We start from the raw sequence: 19,213 nt of genomic DNA on the forward strand, positions 1-19,213 counted from the left end.
AGGAGGGTTTCAGATTCCTGGGGCATTAGGATCCATTCTGGGGGAGGTTGGACCTGTCCAAACTGGGTTACACCTGGGCAGGGTCTGGAATGATATCCTTGGGGGGGTGGGGGGTAGGGGGAGGGGCGGAGGGGGTACTTGCTCGAGAGGTTGGTGAGGGCTTACACTAATATGGCAGGGGAATGGGAACCGTCGCAAGGATTCTGACCGGGGGAATTCAGAACAAGAGGAAAAGACAGGATGGAGAATAAAGAGAGTGAGAAACAGAGAAATCCAGGGCCAGAGTCAGATAAGGAACGAGTAAAATATAGGAGGAAAAGGAAAAGAAATATTAAAAGTGCTCACCTTAATGTTTTGTCAAACTGGATGAATTAGTTGCACAGATAGCTGTAAAGGGCTATGATATAGTTGGCATTACGAAGATGTGGCTCCAAGGTGACCAGGAATGGAAACTAAACATTGAGGGTTATTCAGTGTTAAGGAAGGACAGACAGAAGGAAAAGGAGGGGGAGTTACATTGTTGATAAAAAATGATGTTGATATAATATTGAGCAAAGATATCAGCAGAGATGATGTGGAATCTGTACGGGTCGTGTTAAGAAACAACAAGCGGCAAAAACACATTGGTGAGGGTGGTCTACAGACCACTAAACTGTTTCAGTAATGCTGGAAAAATCACTAGACAGAAAATCAGAGGTGTCTGTGTTTAAGGATCATCTGTTATTGTGGGTGACTTCAATCTGCATATAGATTGGGAGAGTCAAATTAGTTACAGTACAATAGAGGAGGAATTTCTGGAGTGTATAAGGGATGGTTTTCTGGAGCAATGCGTTGAGGAACCAACAAGGGAGCAGGCCATCTTGCACTGGATGTTGTGCAATGAGAAATAATTAGTTGGCCCGATTTTACCATTGCGTCGCGCCCGTTTTTGGGCGCGAAAACGTGGCAAAGTCGGGTGAGAGGCCATTAACACGATCCGCGCCCACCTCCACGCAGGTTGCCACTTGACCGAAACCTGGGAATGGCGGCGATTCGATTTGCGCCCAAAACGCATTTGCATGCATTGAAATTGAATGAATGAACTACCCGCCCAACTCTATCAGCGTTCCCCGCTTTACCAATCCGGAACCGCGCCATCATGGACCTGCTGAATAAAAGTCTGAATCGGGTGCTCCAGCCTCTGAAGAGCGTGTTCAGAGCTTCCAACGGCTTTCTGACTAAGGTCAGTGGTGGGGGGAGGAGGGAGGTGGGTCAGATCATTCTCTGGTTGGGGGGGGTAGGGGAGTGAGGCCAGATCGTTGTCTGGTGGGGGGGGGGGGGAGGGGAGTGAGGCCAGATCGTTGTCTGGTCGGAGGGGGGGTGGGTGGTGGGGTAGGGGCGGGGAGGGAGGAGAAGGCGGGTCGGATGTATCTCTGGTGGGGGGGAGGGGGAGGGCTGATCATTGTCTGGTGGGGAGGGAGAAGGAGGTGGTCAGATTTTTCTCTGGGGCAGGGGTGTGAGTGAGGCCAGACCATTCTCTGGGGGGGAATGAGTGAGGCCAGATCATTGTTAGGGGGGGGGGGTGTGGGGCGAGGGGGGGGGCGAGGAGGGAGACGGGTAAGATTTATCTCAGGCGGGGGGGGGCGAGGGTGGGGTGGTGCAGACGGATCTCGGGGGGGGGTTTTGGCAGATGGATCTCTGGTGGGGGCACTGCCACCCTGCGGGCAATCGGTGGGGGGAAGGGAGGGCAGGGGTGGCGATTGGTCCGGGTAGTGGGGGGCTGGATCAGTGGGACAGTGATGTGCGTGGGTAGTGGGGGGGGTAGATAAGGGGGACAGTGATGTGTGTGGGTAGGGGGGGGTGGATAAGGGGGACAGTGATGTGTGTGGGTCGTGGGGGGGTGGATAAGGGGGACAGTGATGTGTGCGGGTAGTGGGGGGCTGGATCAGTGGGACAGTGATGTGTGTGGGTAGCAGGGGGGTGGATAAGGGGGACAGTGATGTGTGTGGGTAGTGGGGGGGTGGATAAGGGGGACAGTGATGTGTGTGGGTAGCAGGGGGGTGGATAAGGGGGACAGTGATGTGTGTGGATAGTGGGGGGATGGATAAGGGGGACAGTGATGTGTGTCGGTAGTGGGGGGATGGATAAGGGGGACAGTGATGTGTGTCGGTAGTGGGGGGATGGATAAGGGGGACAGTGATGTGTGTCGGTAGTGGGGTGGTGGATAAGGGGGACAGTGATGTGTTTGGGTAGCGGGGTTGTGGGTGGATAAGGGGGACAGTGATGTGTGTCGGTAGTGGGGGGATGGATAAGGGGGACAGTGATGTGTGTGGGTAGTGCGGGGGGGGGTGGATAAGGGGGACAGTGATGTGTGTGGGTAGTGGGGGGATGGATAAGGGGGACAGTGATGTGTGTCGGTAGTGGGGGGATGGATAAGGGGGACAGTGATGTGTGTCGGTAGTGGGGTGGTGGATAAGGGGGACAGTGATGTGTTTGGGTAGCGGGGTTGTGGGTGGATAAGGGGGACAGTGATGTGTGAGGGTCACGGGGTTGAGGGTGGATAAGGGGGACAGTGATGTGTGTGGGTAGTGGGGGGTGGATAAGTGGGACAGTGATGTGTGTGGGTAGGGGGGGTGGATAAGGGGGACAGTGATGTGTGTGGGTAGTGGGGGGTTGGATAAGGGGGACAGTGATGTGTGTGGGTAGTGGGGGGGTGGATAAGGGGGACAGTGATGTGTGTGGGTAGTGTGGGGGGTGGATAAGGGGGACAGTGATGTGTGTGGGTCGTGGGGGGGGTGGATAAGGGGGACAGTGAAGTGTGTGGGTAGTGGGGGGGGTGGATAAGGGGGACTGTGATGTGTGTGGGTAGTGGGGTGTGGGTGGATAAGGGGGACAGTGATGTGTGTGGGTCACGGGGTTGAGGGTGGATAAGGGGGACAGTGATGTGTGTGGGTAGTGGGGGGGGGGTGGATAAGGGGGACTGTGATGTGTGTGGGTCGTGGGGGGTGTGTGGATAAGGGGGAGAGTGATGTGTGTCGGTAGTGGGGGGTGGATAAGGGGGACAGTGATGTGTGTGGGTAGCGGGGGGGATTGATAAGGAGGACAGTCATGTTGTGGGTAGCGGGGGGATGGATAAGGGGGACAGTGATGGGTGTGGGTATTGGGGGGGTGGATAAGGGGGACAGTGATGGGTGTGGGTATTGGGGAGGTGGATAAGGGGGACAGTGATGTGTGTGCGTAGCGGTGGGATTGATAAGGAGGACAGTCATGTTGTGGGTAGCGGGGGGATGGATAAGGGGGACAGTGATGGGTGTGGGTAGTGGGGGGGGTGGATAAGGGGGACAGTGATGGGTGTGGGTAGTGGGGGGGGTGGATAAGGGGGACAGTGATGGGTGTGGGAAGCGGGGGCGGGTGGATAAGGTGGACAGTGATGTGTGTGGGTAGTGGGGGGGTGGATAAGGGGGACAGTGATGTGTGTGCGTAGCGGTGGGATTGATAAGGAGGACAGTCATGTTGTGGGCAGCGGGGGGATGGATAAGGGGGACAGTGATGGGTGTGTGCACCCTCACTCCCGCTTGTCTCTCCTGGGCCGCTTTCTCTGCTTTCTGCGGCCCAGGAGCGAACTGACATGGGCGCGCTTTCTCAAATCTTTTTCGAACTGCGCATGCGCCGTTCAAAGCTCCGATCATTCCGGGCGCACTAAGCCCCGCCCACAGCGCAAATGGGACCTGCGATTTTTTTTTCAGGCTGAGTGCGTATGGGGGGGGGGGGGGGGGCGGGGGCGCCTGAAAGCAGATCTCCAAGTCGGATCCAATTACGCCCAGATTCAGCACTTAGAATGAAAATGGTAAAATCAGGCCCTATGTGTGAGAGAACCCTTGGGGACGAGTGACCATAATATGGTAGAATTCTTTGTCAAGATGGATAGTGATGTAGTTGATTCTGAGAACAGGGTCCTGAGTCTCAATAAAGGTAACTATGATGATAGGAGGCATGAGTTGGCCATGATGGACTGGGAAACATTCCTGAAAGGAAAGACTTTGGACAGGCAATGGCAGACATTTCAGAAACAAACAGGTGAACTGTTTATTCCTGTTTGGTGCAAGAGGATGAGGGAATTGTGGCCAAACCGTGGTTTATATGGGAAATTAGAGAGAGTCTCAGATTCAAGGAAGAAGCAGACAAATTGGCAAAAAAAAGCAATGGCCTGAGGATTGGCAGCAGTTTAAAATTCAGCAAAGTTGGACCAAGGGATTGAATAAGAAGGGAAAAATGGAGTATGAAAGTGAGCTAGCAGGGAACATAAGGTCCGACTGTAAAAGTTTCCATCAGTCTGTAAAGAGAAAAATATTGACAAAAACGGATGCAGCCCCTTTACAGCCAGAAACGGGAGAACTTGTAACGGGGAGAAAGGAAATGGCCGAGGAGTTAAATTTGCACTTTGCTTCAGTCTTCACAAAGGAAGACATGGATAATGTTCCAGAAGGTTTGAGAGAAACAAGTTTTAGTGAGGAGCTGAAGGAAGTCAGCATCAATAGCGAAATGTTTTTGGGGAAATTGATGGGATTGAAGGTGGATAAATCCCCAGGTTCTGATAATCTTCATCCCAGAGAACCTACACAAGTGGCCCGAGAAATAGTAGATCTATTGACAGTTATTTTCCAAAATTGTTTGGACTCTGGAATAGTTTCTACAGATTGGGGGGTAACCAATGTAAGGCTGCGATTCAAAAAGGGAGGGAGAGAGAAAACAAGGAACTATCGACCAGTGAGGCTAACGTCGGGACTGGGGAAGTTGCTGGAATCTATTGTCAAGGATTTTGTATCTCAGCATTTTGAAGGCAGTGGTATAATCAGACAAAGTCAGCATGGATTTACAAAGGGGAAATCATGCTTGATAAATATATTGGAATTCTTTGAGGATATAACGAGTAGAGTTGACCGAGGAGAATCAGTGGGTGTGGATTATTTAGACTTTCAGAAGGCTTTTGACAAGGTCTCACATAACAATTACTGTGTAAAGTTAAAGCACATGGGACTGCAGGTAATATCTTGAGATGGATAGAAAGCTGGTTAGCAGATAGGAAGCAAAGAGTTGCCATAAATGGATCTTTTTTTTCCGATTTACCAAGAACTAGAGGACAGAGCCTCAAAATAAGGGGGAGTCGGTTTAGGACAGAGTTGAGGCGGAACTTCTTCTCTCAGAAGGTAGTGAATCTCTGGAATTCTCTGCCCATTGAAGCAGGGAGGCTACCTCGTTAAATATGTTTCAGTCACAGGTCGATATATTTCTGATCAATCAGGGAATTAAGGGTTATGGGGAACGGGCGGGTAAGTGGAACTAAACCACTATCAGATCAGCCATGATCTTATTGAATGGCGGGGCAGGCTCGAGGGGCTAGATGGCCAACTCCTGCTCCTATTTCTTATGTTGTTATGTTCTTCTGATTGGCAGGCAGTGACTAGTGGGGTTCCGCAGGGATCTGTGCTCGGACCCCAGCTGTTCACATTATATATTAATGATTCGGAAGAGAGACGATTATCTCCAAATTTGCAGATGATACAAAGTTGGATGGGAGGGTGAGCTGTGAGGAGGATGCAGAGATGCTTCAGCGTGATTTGGACAGACTGAGTATCTGGACATATACACGGCAGATGCAGTAAAATGTGGATAAATGTGAGGTTACACACATTGGGAGCAATAATAGTGAGATAAATTATTATTTGAATGGGTGTAAATTGAGAAACTTGAATCAGGGGCTGAAAATGACTGTGCAATTACAGCAGGGAGTAAAGAAGGCAAAAGGTATGTTCTGAGTGCATACGGTTTTAGTTCAGGCCGGCATCATGATTGGTGTAGTCTTGGGGGGCCGAACGGTCTGTTCCTGTGCTGTACTGTTCTTTGTTCTTCTTTGTTCACAGCGAGAGGATTTGAGTATCGGGATAGGGATATTATGCTGCAACTGCAGACAGCGTTGGTGAGGCCACACCTGGAATATTGTGTGCAGTTTTGGTGTCTTTATCTGAGGAAGGATGTCCTTTCTGTATAGTGAGTGCAACAAAGATTTACCAGGCTGATTCCTGGCATGGTAGAGGTATCATATGAGGAGAGATCAAGTTGGTTCGGATTATATTCACTGGAGTTTAGAACAGTGAGAGGTGATCTCATGAAAACTTATAAAATTCTAACTCGATGAGGGTAGATTCAGAAGGAATGTTCCCAATGGTGGGGGAATCGAGAACTGGGGGTCATAGTTTGAGAATAATTGATAAACCACTTAGAACTGAGGTGAGGTGAAATTTCTTCACCCAGAGAGTGGTGAATGTGTGGACCTCACCACCACAGAAAGTGGTTGAGGCCAAAACGTTGTGTGATTTCAAGAAGAAATTAGATACAGCTCTTGGGGCTAAAGGGATCGAGGGATATGGGAGGAAATGGGGATCAGGATATTGAATTTGATGGGTCAGCCATGATCATAAGGAATGGCGGAGTCGGCTCGAGGGGCAGGAAGGTTTACTCCTGCTTCTAGTTTATATGTTTCTATGTTTCTGTGTAACACACATGAAGAGGACACGGTGAGGAAATGGGGAGAAAATACAACAGATTAAATTCGATGCAGGTGATTATGAAGTGAGTGGGTTTTTTTGGCAGAAGGAGAAAGTATATATCTTTATAGGACTTATCTGTTGAGGTAGTATGGGCGGAGATTAGAAATAGGAGAGGAGAGGTCACCCTGTTGGGAGTCTTTTATAGACCTCCTAAAAGTTCTAGAGAGGTTGAGGAAAGGATTGCGGAGTCAATCCTGCTTAGGAGTGAAAGTAATAGGGCAATTGTTATGGGGGATTTTAACTTGACTAATATTGACTGGAATTGTTATAGCTCTAGCTCGTTAGAGGGGTCAGTTTTTGTTCAAAGCGTGCAGGAAGGTTTTTTGACTCAGTATGTAGACAGGCCAACTAGAGGTGAGGCTATATTGGATCTGGTGCTGGGAAATGAGCCAGACCAGGTGCTAGACTTGGAAGTTGGTGTGCATTTTGGTGATAGTGACCACAATTCGGTTACGTTCACCTTAGTGATGGAAAGGGATAGGCATGAACCTCGGGCCAGTGGTTTTAGCTGGGGGAAGGGTAATTATGAGGCTATTAGGAGAGAATTAGGAAACATAGGTTGGACTAGGAGATTACAGGGACTGGGAACGTCCGACATGTGGAGTTTTTTCAAGGAGCAGCTACTGCGAGTCTGTGATAGGTATGTCCCTGTCAGGCAAGGAGGAATTGGTAGGGCTAGGGAACCGTGGTGCACCAAAAAAGTTTCTTTGTTGGTTAAAAAGAAAAAGGAGGCTTATGTTCGGATGAGACGTGAGCACTCGGGTAGTGCACTAGAAAGCTTTAGATTGGCTAAGAGGGAGTTGAAGAGCGAGCTTAGAAGGGCTAAAAGGGGACATGAGAAGACTTTGGCGGATAGGGTTAAAGAGAATCCTAAGGCGTTCTATAGGTATGTCAAGAACAGAAGGTTGGTTAGGGCAAGTTTAGGGCCAGTTATAGATGGCAGAGGGAAGTTATGTGTGGAACCGGAGGAGATTGGTGAAGCATTGAACCAATATTTCTCTTCGGTGTTCACGCAAGGGGACATGAATATAGCTGAGGAGGACACTGGGTTGCAAGGGAGTAGAATAGACAGTATTACAGTTGATAAGGAGGATGTGCAGGATATTCTGGAGGGTCTGAAAATAGATAAATCCCCTGGTCCGGATGGGATTTATCCAAGGATTCTCTGGGAGGCAAGAGAAGTGATTGCAGAGCCTCTGGCTCTGATCTTCAGGTCGTCGTTGGCCTCTGGTATAGTACCAGAAGATTGGAGGTTAGCGAATGTTGTCCCATTGTTTAAGAAGGGGAACAGAGACTTCCCCGGGAATTATAGACCGGTGAGTCTCACTTCTGTTGTCGGCAAGATGTTGGAAAAAATTATAAGGGATAGGATTTATAGTTATTTGGAGAGTAATGAATTGATAGGTGATAGTCAGCATGGTTTTGTGGCAGGTAGGTCGTGCCTTACTAACCTTATTGAGTTTTTTGAGAAAGTGACCAAGGAGGTGGATGGGGGCAAGGCAGTGGACGTGGTATATATGGATTTTAGTAAGGCGTTTGATAAGGTTCACCATGGTAGGCTTCTGCAGAAAATGCAGATGTATGGGATTGGGGGTGATCTAGGAAATTGGATCAGGAATTGGCTAGCGGATAGGAAACAGAGGGTGGTGGTTGATAGTAAATATTCATCATGGAGTGCGGTTACAAGTGGTGTACCTCAGGGATCTGTTTTGGGGCCACTGCTGTTTGTAATATTTATTAATGATCTGGATGAGGGTATAGTTGGGTGGATTAGCAAATTTGCTGATGACACCAAAGTCGGTGGTGTGGTAGACAGTGAGGAAGGGTGTCGTAGTTTGCAGGAAGACTTAGACAGGTTGCAAAGTTGGGCCGAGAGGTGGCGGATGGAGTTTAATGCGGAGAAGTGTGAGGTAATTCACTTTGGTAGGAATAACAGATGTGTTGAGTATAGGGCTAACGGGAGGACTTTGAATAGTGTGGAGGAGCAGAGGGATCTAGGTGTATGTGTGCATAGATCCCTGAAAGTTGGGAATCAAGTAGATAAGGTTGTTAAGAAGGCATATGGTGTCTTGGCGTTTATTGGTAGGGGGATTGAATTTAGGAGTCGTAGCGTTATGTTGCAACTGTACACAACTCTGGTGCGGCCGCACTTGGAGTACTGTGTGCAGTTCTGGTCCCCACATTACAGGAAGGATGTGGAGGCTTTGGAGAGGGTGCAGAGGAGGTTTACCAGGATGTTGCCTGGTATGGAGGGGAGATCCTATGAGGAGAGGCTGAGGGATTTGGGATTGTTTTCGCTGGAAAGGCGGCGGCTAAGAGGGGATCTTATTGAAACATATAAGATGATTAGAGGTTTAGATAGGGTGGATAGTGATAGCCTTTTTCCTCTGATGGAGAAATCCAGCACGAGGGGGCATGGCTTTAAATTGAGGGGGGGTAGTTATAGAACCGATGTCAGGGGTAGGTTCTTTACCCAGAGGGTGGTGAGGGATTGGAATGCCCTGCCAGCATCAGTAGTAAATGCGCCTAGTTTGGGGGCGTTTAAGAGATCCGTAGATAGGTTCATGGACGAAAAGAAATTGGTTTAGGTTGGAGGGTCACAGTTTTTTTTTTTTTAACTGGTCGGTGCAACATCGTGGGCCGAAGGGCCTGTTCTGCGCTGTAATGTTCTATGTTCTATGTTCTATGTTCTATTCATTCACAGAATGTGGGTGTCGCTGGGAAGGACCAGCATTTATTGCCCATCCCTAATTGCCCCTTGAGAATGTCATGTGTGAGCTGCCACATTGAACCCACTGCAGTCCCGTGTGGTGTAGGTACACCCACAGTGCTGTTAGGGAGGGAGTTCCAGGATTATTATTGGACATCAGTCAGTCCCGTGTGGTGTATGTACACCCACAGTGCTGTTAGGGAGGGAGTTCCAGGAAGGTTATTGGACATCACTCAGTCCCGTGTGGTGTCTGTACAGCCACAGTGCTGTTAGGGAGGGATGTTACAGGATTGTTATTGAACATCAGTCAGTCCCGTGTGGTGTAGGTACACCCACAGTGCTGTTAGGGAGGGAGTTCCAGGGTTTTGAATACACAGTAAATGGTACAATTTGAAATGGGACACAGGAGGAGGTTGATCTTCAATCGTGTTTGTATCACATCTTTGATATTCGCAGTTAACTGATTCACGTTTTGTCAACAGTTACATGGTGGAACTAATAAAGGGGTTATATGTCACTGGGTATGTTTAATTCCTGCATGGGATGTGAGTGTTTTTGCTCATCCCTCATTGCACTTTGAAATGAGTGTCTTGCCAGACCATTTCATTGGATATTTAAGAGACAGCTGTTAGTCACACGTAGGCCAGACCAGGTAAGGATGGCAGATTTCCTTCCCTCAAGGACATTAGTGAAGCAGGTGCGTTTTTCCAACAATGGCCACCGTTTAATTCCAGATTTTGAAGTTGGGAGCTCAATTTCGATCGATCAATAACCTAATTTTTGGCCAAAACTCATGAAGTCATCCATGAAATGTTGACCCTGTGTCAAAAACCGGGCAGAAGTTCCACCAATCACAGGTGCGGTGACCCAGTGTACATTCATTCTCAATGCTCTGTGGTGTGGCTGTGGTCCACATCAAAGGCCCAGCCATCTGTTTAGCTCTTCAGAACGCAATGCCGCTGAATATTGGACAGGGATGGAGGGAATAATTTGTTCACCTTGTCGGGGCAGTTTGAACTGTTAAGTGCGCTAGTTAGTGTAACCAGGAAAGGTCAGAGTTTGGAAGTGAAACAGGGAAACCGTTTTACTAAAATCAGATGGATATATTGACAGTGAGTCTCACTCACCTCTCACAGTGATGTTTACAGGGTCACTATCACCCGAGATTAGGTTCCTTCCATTCACATCCGCTTCATACCGACAGGTATAAGTTCCTATTTTAGAGTGATCAATATTCTTGCTGGTGAAGGTGACGGAATGTGTGTCTGCAGCAGGAGACTTGACGCTGACTAATTCCATTTCTCCTTGCCTGTATAAGTAAAATGCAATGGCAGGATTGTCGCGGGGGCTGCTACAGTTAAAGGTGACATCTCCACCCAGAGCAGCAACATCAGAATCCACCCAGAAATGTGGTTTATTCAGAACTGCAATTGGAAAGAGAGAAGTGGTGACGATTGATTGTAAATTCAATGCTGAGTTGTAGGAAACAGATTATTACTGGTAATTCTAATGGTAGAACAGTGGTTATCACTCCTGCCTCACAGCACCAGGGACCTGGATTTGATTCTGGCTACAGGTGACTGTCTGTATGGAGTTTGCACGTTCTCCCCGTGTCTGCATGGATTCCCTCTGGGTGCTCTGGTTTCCTCCCACAGTCCAAAGATGTCCAGGTTGGGGGGATTGGTCATGCTAAATGTGCGGGTTCCCGGGACCCGGGCATAAACAGTTTCCAAAGAGATTTTCTTGTTCTATAATGATAAACAAGTCACAAGGCCAGATTGTGAACTAAATCTGTATTAATATTCCTGGGTGTGATTTTCATGTCTATAACTTCAATCTGGAGTGAGACAATTTGATTCTGTTTCAGATTTTGGTGAAAGAATGATCAGGATTTCTGGATTTAAATAAACCCCCATTTACAATAAAGTGAATATTGTGAGAACGATGTTTAAGAGGCTCTGATAGTCATTAGGAACTGTCAGTGTAAGATACACAGCGGGTGAATTCAGAGACCAATGTTCGAGAGGTTCTGTGAAAAGTTGTGCTCTGAGGTGAAAGTCAGTTGTGTTTAATTATTCTGCCCCAATATTACAGCAATCCTTTGTGTTACAATTCGGGCAACAGAGATTCGAGGAAGAAATTCAGGAAACATTCGAGAAATCTTTATTTCTCATCAGTTACCCGCGAGTGTGGGAGTTACCACGTTGCTGAATTTTGATTTAACCTCCTTCCTTTGATGCTGTATCCATATCTGCATTTATAATCCACACTCATGTTTGCACTGGTTACTGTGTAGGTTACACTGTTTTTTTTGTTGTAAAGGTACGGTGAGAGTACAGTGAATTATTATCTTTGAGAGAAGAAACATCTACCACCGACAGTGCAGCACTCCCTCAGTACTGGCACCGGGGGGAGTGTCGGCCTGGATTATGGAACTCAAATCCGAGAGTATATACAGCTACTTCTGACAGTGCAGCACTCCCTCAGTACTGACAGTGAGGCTCATTAAAATTTGTGGATGTTGAACCCGCAAGTCTGTCACAGGGGAGACATGGAGATCGGGTCTATCAAATTAAGTAAGAGTTGTGTCAATGCAGATAGTTTCACACAGTGGATTTATTGTAATATTCAGCGTGCAGAATGAATGTGGAAGGATGGTTATGGCTGGATTTGTTAACTGGCCCTCGCTCATTGTGATGAGGGGTCACGGACACTGTGATGTCCTCAATGCTCTCACTGGAACACTCGGGGGTCACTGTGGGGTCAGGAAGGGCCTTTCCAAACAGGGCTAGAATGTGAGGCCACGGGACCATGCTCCCCCAGCTCCCTCTCTCTCAGTGACAGAACACTTCAGCTGCTGACTGTCCCCCTCACCCCCTCCTCCTGCCTTCCTCACCAGCCCCACCTCACCCCCTGTGACCACACTCTGTATAAACGGGTGAATTCCTGCCCAGTGTTCCAGAGACACTCTGAAGAGTTGTAGAGAGAGATGAACACTCAGTCACTGCTGCTCCCCAATGTTAACTCACATGTTACAGTCACGGCAGCCTCGATTTGGGAAATGAGTCAGAGAAAGATTCTGGAACATTCTGTTTGTTGTCACTTACCCGCGAATGTGGGAGTTACCACGTTGCTGAATTCCGATTCCAACCACCTTCCTTTGATGCTGTATCCATATCTGCATTTATAATCCCCTCTGATGTTTACACCGGTTGCTGTGTAGGTTACACTCTTGTCCCGTGTACTAATTGGGCTGGAGTGCAGTGGATTATTATCTTTATAAAAGTAGAAGTTTCGATAGTGATAATCTCCAGTCACGGTGCAGGTAATGGTGACCTTCTCTCCGACAATGTAGACCCCACTCTGCTGATCCAGAGACACCACTGGCGCTGTCAGGGGATCTGTGGTAGAGTAAATGTGAGGAACTATTAGAAATGGATCAGATGGGCCTGATGTACAGCAGCAGGTTCGAAGGCTGCTCCCTCAATAGCCAGTGATCTGTGTGGAAGGGAAGTGATTTGATCTGGATTTGAGATTCCAGTTAGGAAAGGTTGGGGATTTGATTCTGAAGGAACAAAGGAACTATTACACATCGGGGGAACTTTCAGGACTTCAGCACATCCCCAAAATAAAGTTCACAGCCAGTGAGGTACTATTGCAATATAATCACTCTTTCAATGCATAGGCCCCAGCAGGTAAAAGTACACAGCAAGATCCCATCAACAAAAATGAATCACATTATCTCACACGCCATAGAAGATTTACCCAGAGACACCGAGAACCAACCCCGGAATTCAACAGAGCTAATCCAACTAGATTGTGGAGCTCCAGTTCCAGAGTGTTTCCACAACAGTGCAGCACTCCCTCAGTACTGACACCGGGGGAGTGTCGGCCTGGATGATGGAGCTCAAATCCTCGAGGATATACATCTACCTCTGACAGTGCAGCACTCCCTCAGTACTGACACCGGGGGGTGTGACGGCCTGGATTATGGAGCTCAAATCCTAGAGTACATACACCTACCCCCGACAGTGCAGCACTCCCTCAGTACTGGCACCGGGGGGTGTGACGGCCTCGATTATGAAGCTCAGAGCAGTGGAGTCGGAGTTGATATCCGAATCTGCTGATGTGGGAAAGAATGTTACAATTCCAAGTTAGGAGAGTTCAGGTGGAGATAATCCAACCCAACTTGAGTGATTGGCTGCACCAGTTGGAGAGTGAAAGACAAGAGGAGGGTGGGGTGGGTGGGGTGGGTGTGGGGGTGGGGGGGGTGCCGGGGGGCTGGGGGGGTGGGGGGGGGCTGTGGGTGGGAGGGGTGGGGGGGGGTGGGGGGGGGGTGGGGGGTGATGTAATATGAACCACCCCCTGGGGGCTGTAGGAAAGGATTTGGATATTCTGTGACATATAACCTCAATGGTTGGTGTAGGTCCCTTGAGGACAATATTACGTCATCAAAAACCTCGACCCAAGTGCCTTCAGTAGAGAATGCTGATTAGCTCCCCCAGTGAGAGAATACACCAGCTGCTCAGTGACTCCGCACACCCTCCTCCTCCTGCTTTACCACCGCCACCACCCACCCACCCCCCCCCCCCCCCCCCGCCCTGCCCCCCACCTCCACCCCAGTCTGGTTACCATGAGGTTCAATAACCCCAGTCAATGCACAGTGGTTGAATTCATGACCCATTCTGTCATCAATCATTGAGCAATGAAATGGACTCTCACTCGGATCTGCTGCTCTCTCCTAGCACTGGCCGTTCAGTTTTGTGGTGGGGAATTGAAGATGAATTTATAAACACGCCCAGCCCATTGAATCAACATATTTAACAATCTCTGCTCCCTGTGACTTACCTGCTGTAGTCACTGTCACACTCTCGCTCATTGGGGATATGAGCTGCCTATTCCTGATGGAAATCTCATATTGACATTGGTATGGCCCCTCACTGCTTCTACCAGTGTTCCGGAATGTTCCAATGTTGTCCTTTGTGTCGATTCCACTGGAGGTCAGACGTTGGACACCTTTGTAAAAATGGAAGGTTTTATCTCGATTATCTCCAAAGGCGGTGCAGGTAATGGTGACCGTCTCTCCCACAACATACACCCCGGTGGGTTCACTCAGGGATATCCGTGGCTTTCTTAGCTGCTCTGTGGGAAAACAAACGGACAGAACAGTTAGAGATGGATCGGAGGGATCTCATGTCCAGCCATTGTTAATACAAACACCATCCATTGATCTGTGTGGAGGGACAGCGCTCACATCCTGAACTGAGGTTCCACACACACACAGTTGGGAATTGATTCCAAATGAATGAACATTTGGAAGATGATTTCAGAAACTGGTAACACCCCAAAACAGCCCAGTGAGAGAATCATTTATCTTCAGCCTGTGTTCCGAAGTTGAGTGGAATGTTAGAATTAGTGTTGTAAAATTAGAAAAAAATTGTGAAATCAACATATTGGCTCATTCCAGACGTGAGTGTCTCTGACAAGCCTGACAATTATTGTCCATCTCTCATTGCCCTTTGTGAATCTGGTGGTGATCCTCTCTGATGTGAGGCTGCCCATGGAGTGTTGTTAAACGGAAAGCCAATGGAAGCCCCGTTTGGACCAAGAGATGATTGAAGAAGCACCGACATATTTGGTGTTTGGGTTTGTGTGAGACCCAGAGGGAACCCGTGTGTTGATGGTCTTCCTCTGCATCTGTTGTTATTGCCATCTGAATGACATACATGTTCTCTAAACACTTCATGGTCCTTGTCTCCTCTCGACCAGGGTGTGATCCTCTTGATCATGAACCCTCTGATATCTCTATACTTGGATAATTGCTGCCTCGGGAACTCTCCCCCACTTTCCATCGCTCCACAATTGGCTCATTTAGCTGCCGGGGGCCTGAGCTCTGGAATCCCCTCCCGAAACCTCTCCGCCTGTCTCTCTCTCTCCCCCCCTCAATGATGCCCCTAAATACTGCCCCCCTTCCCCTCCACACAGATTTGGGTTGTCCACACTAACATCTCCACTCAGTGTTCAATGGATTATGTATCCCTTTGACACAGCGAGTAAGGAGTTCGCACATTACAGGTGCTTTATCAATGAAATGATGTTTCTGTGAGGATGGGACTAGTGTCGGGTGGACAACTGTGACTGTTTTTCAGGGACAGAGAGGGAGATCCTTTCTCTTGGCCGGGATGGGGCAGGAGGTGACAGAGATACAGATAGCCATTGAAGGTTTTGGACAGCTGGAGGATAGGGTAGGTGGGACAGGACAGATGTTTCTGAGATTGGACCCCAGCTGGAGTGATGCATTAGAATGATTCCAGGGTCCAATGGGGTGAATTCTGACAACAGTCTGCATGGACAGCGCTGAGTGTGGAAGAGAAACGGGTGAAATGGAATTGTTTGAGGGAAATTAATTACTTGATGCAGCATTCTGGGAGACTCTGTGTTCTTTCATCTCACCCTGGAGAAACAGTCAGCAAAATCTCAGAATTAGAAATCACCTTTTCAAGGGCGATGCTGGCAAGAAATTCCTCACACGAGGAGCAGTCTAGATCACCTCAAACATTCCTCAAATCACAGCTGAGGTTCGGTCAGTTGTAAATTGCAGACTCGGGGGTGAAAGGTTTTTGTTATTTTATATTGTTGGAGGAAAGGTCATCAGGGTGTGTGAAATTAGAGAAGATTTAGATCTCTCACACTCCAACTGGACAGCAGAACAGACACAAGGACGTCCAATGGCAACTTTGGATATCCTATGAAACATTCGGAATTGGAACTGCAAATTTGGAATGAATGTTCCCATTCAATAGAACATTGGCTGTGGCCACTGGGGATTCTGGATCGTTCCCGAGTTATCTTCCCCAGAGTGTGTTAATGGATGGAGCGCCAACAACAAGAATAAGTCTTTTCCCATGGCATTAACAATCTAGGCCCACGGCACCAGCGTCAATGTTACAACACGATGGGTTACAACAATCAAACCCATCACCATATGAAAAAAAAAATTGGTTTAACACGATCGGAATTAATAATTCAATGTCATGATATTAGAGAGAAATGTGGACACTTTGAGAGAATCTCCTCTGAACAGGAAAAGCCGTTGAAACTGGAGAATATGAATGAGTGAAATGAAAACCACGACCTTTCCCAGAATTCCAGAATCACAGGTTGTTACAATATCCCCCAAAGCGGGCCTTTCCTCACAGTGAACTCCCATTTCCAATCGTTTGAGGCTCTTTGTAATTAAACCCACTCCCCCTCACTTTCCCAATATCCAATCTTTTCTCCAGGCAGGTAATTAGTTACCAACTATCATAGAATCATACTGAGCTGAGGAGGCCCATCGGCCCATCGAGTCTGCACCAGCACGCGAGAACCACCTGACCTCCCACCTAATCCCATTTACCAGCACTTGTCCCATCGCCCTGAATGTTATGACGTGCCAAGTGCTCATCCAGGGATTTGTTGAAAGGATGTGAGGCAACCCACCTATCCCACCCTCCCAGGCAGCACATTCAAGACTGCCATCACCCTCTGGGGAAAACTATTTTTCCTCACATCCCCCCGAAACCTCCTGGTGAATCTCCTGGGCACCCCCTCCAGTGCAATCACATCCTTCCTATTATGTGGTGACCAGAACTGCACACAGAACTCCAACTGTGGCCTCACCAAAGTTTAATACAAATCCAACTTGGCTTCCCTGCTTTGTCATCTATTCCTCGACTGATAAAAGGAAGTGTCCCAAATGCCTTTTTCACCAGCCTACTAACATGCCTTTCCACCTTCAGAGATCTGTGCAGAAATACACCAAGATCCCTTTGTCCCAGAGAAATTCCCAGTGTCAAGCTGTTCATTGAATATTTCCTTGTCAAATTCCCAGTCTCCCGCAACTGGAATCGATTTCAGCTCATGTGATGGATCAGAATCTATCACGATTTAGTGAACGTTAGTCAAAGCTCCTCTGTGTGTGTATGTGTGTGTGTGTGTGTGTGTGTGAGTCTGTGTCTTTATCTCTGTCTGTCCCCTCCAGTCTGTGTGTCTCTCAGTCTGTCTGTCTTTTTGCGGATTCTGTATGTGTATGTCTGTGTGTTTGTCTCTGTGTGTCTGTGTCTGTTTGTGTGTCTCTCTGTCTCTGTGTCCTTATCTCTGTCTATCCCTTCCAGTCTGTGTGTCCCTCAGTCTGTCTGTCTGTGTCTGTGTGTCTGTCTGTGTCTGGGAGCACCATTATGGAATGGATTCAAATCCTAACCTAGTCAATCTCTCCTCATACATCAGTCACGTCATCCCCGGAATCAACCCGGTAAACCTTCACTGCACTTACAAAGGTCGGTGTGTCTCTCAGTCTGTGTGTGTGTGTGTGTCTGTCTGTCTCTGTGTGTATATCGTTGTCTGTCCCTTCCAGTCTGTGTGTCTCAGTCTCTGTGTCTCTCTCTGGGAGCACCTTTATGGAAATGGATTCACACATCCGTCTGTTAAACTGAACAAAATGAAGGTGAGATGATGAAATGTTGACCACAAACAGCAGCTGCTGTGATGTGTTTACTGAAGGACATTCGTCTCTGCTCTCGACACAGATCTCAATCTCAATGATCATAGAATCCTCCAGTGCAGGAGGAGGCCATTTGGCCCATCGAGTCTGCACCGACCAGAATCCCACCCAGGCCCTCTTTCCCTCACCCCACATATTTACCCTGCTGATCCCCCTGATACCTGAGGGTCAATTTATCACGGCCAATCAACCTGACCCGCACATCTCTGGACTGTGGGAGGAAACCGGAGCACACGGAAACCCACGCAGACACGGGGAAAATGTGCAAACTCCACACAGCCAGTGACCGGAGGCTGGATTTGAACCCAGGACCCTGGCGCTGTGAGGCAGCAGTGCTAACCACTGTGTCACCCCGAGATGTGACCAGCTCCAGGAGACTACAGGAGAAAGTGCCGTTTAAATAATGAGAACTGAATATTGTGTCAATTCAGGGGAACAGGAAATAGTTTACAAACTGTCAGAGACGTCACAATGAACCAATTGTGGGAGAAAATTAAATATCAATAGATTTCCAAATCAATCTGGGTGCATCTTAGTCACAGTCAGTGTTTAGAAATATAGAAGATAGGAGCAGGAGGAGGCCATTCGGCCCTTCGAGCCTCCTCCACCACTCATTACGATAATGGGGGATCATCCAAATCAATAACCTAATCCTGCTTTCTCCCCATAACCTTTGATCCAGTTCGCCCCAAGTGCTGTATCGAGCCGCCTCTTGAATCAACTCCTTCCTGAGGCAATGAGTTCCACAGGCTCACCACACTGTGGGTGAAGAAATGTCTCCTCATCGCCTTCCTAAATGGTCTACCCTGAATCCTCAGACGGTGATCCCTGGTTTGGACTCCCCCACCATCGGGAACATCCTCCCTGCATCTACCCTGTCTAGTCCTGTTAGAATTTTCTAAATCTCTGTGAGATTCCCCCATCTGTCTGAACTCCAGTGTAAACAATCGTAACCTAGACAACCTCTCCTCATACATCAGTCCTGCCATCCCTGCAATAAGATTGGAAAACCTTCATAGAAATCATAGAAACCCGACAGTGCAGAAGGAGGCCATTCGGCCCATTGAGTCTGCACCGACCACAATCCCCACCCAGGCCCTACCCCCACATATTTACCCACTAATCCCTCTAACCTACGCATCCCAGGACTCTAAGGGGCAATTTTTAACCTGGCCAATCAACCTAACCCACACATCTTTGGACTGTGGGAGGAAACCGGAGCATCCGGAGTAAACCCACGCAGACACGAGGAGAATGTGCAAACTCCACACAGACAGTGACCCGAGCCGGGAAGCGAAACCGGGACCCTGGAGCTGTGAAGCAGCAGTGCTAACCACTGTGCTACCGTGCTCCCTGCTCCAGCTCCTGGGCTAC

The 19,213-nt window shown here is 48.3% G+C and overlaps 1 protein-coding gene across 1 annotated transcript in view; it reads right to left on the bottom strand.

Moving 5' to 3' along the window:
• Positions 1-19,213, bottom strand: part of LOC144485351 (Fc receptor-like protein 5) — a 52,323-nt gene that overhangs the window by 6,336 nt on the left and 26,774 nt on the right. Inside the window, exons 4-6 of the mRNA XM_078203548.1 lie at positions 14,146-14,439; positions 12,405-12,698; positions 10,425-10,721 (exon numbers count right to left, since the gene is read on the bottom strand). Of these exons, the coding sequence (XP_078059674.1) occupies positions 10,425-10,721; positions 12,405-12,698; positions 14,146-14,439 (885 nt within the window). The remainder of the gene's footprint in view (positions 1-10,424; positions 10,722-12,404; positions 12,699-14,145; positions 14,440-19,213) is intronic.

The sequence above is a fragment of the Mustelus asterias genome, unplaced genomic scaffold, assembly GCF_964213995.1.
Source record: "Mustelus asterias unplaced genomic scaffold, sMusAst1.hap1.1 HAP1_SCAFFOLD_188, whole genome shotgun sequence".
Classification (NCBI taxonomy): domain Eukaryota; kingdom Metazoa; phylum Chordata; class Chondrichthyes; order Carcharhiniformes; family Triakidae; genus Mustelus; species Mustelus asterias.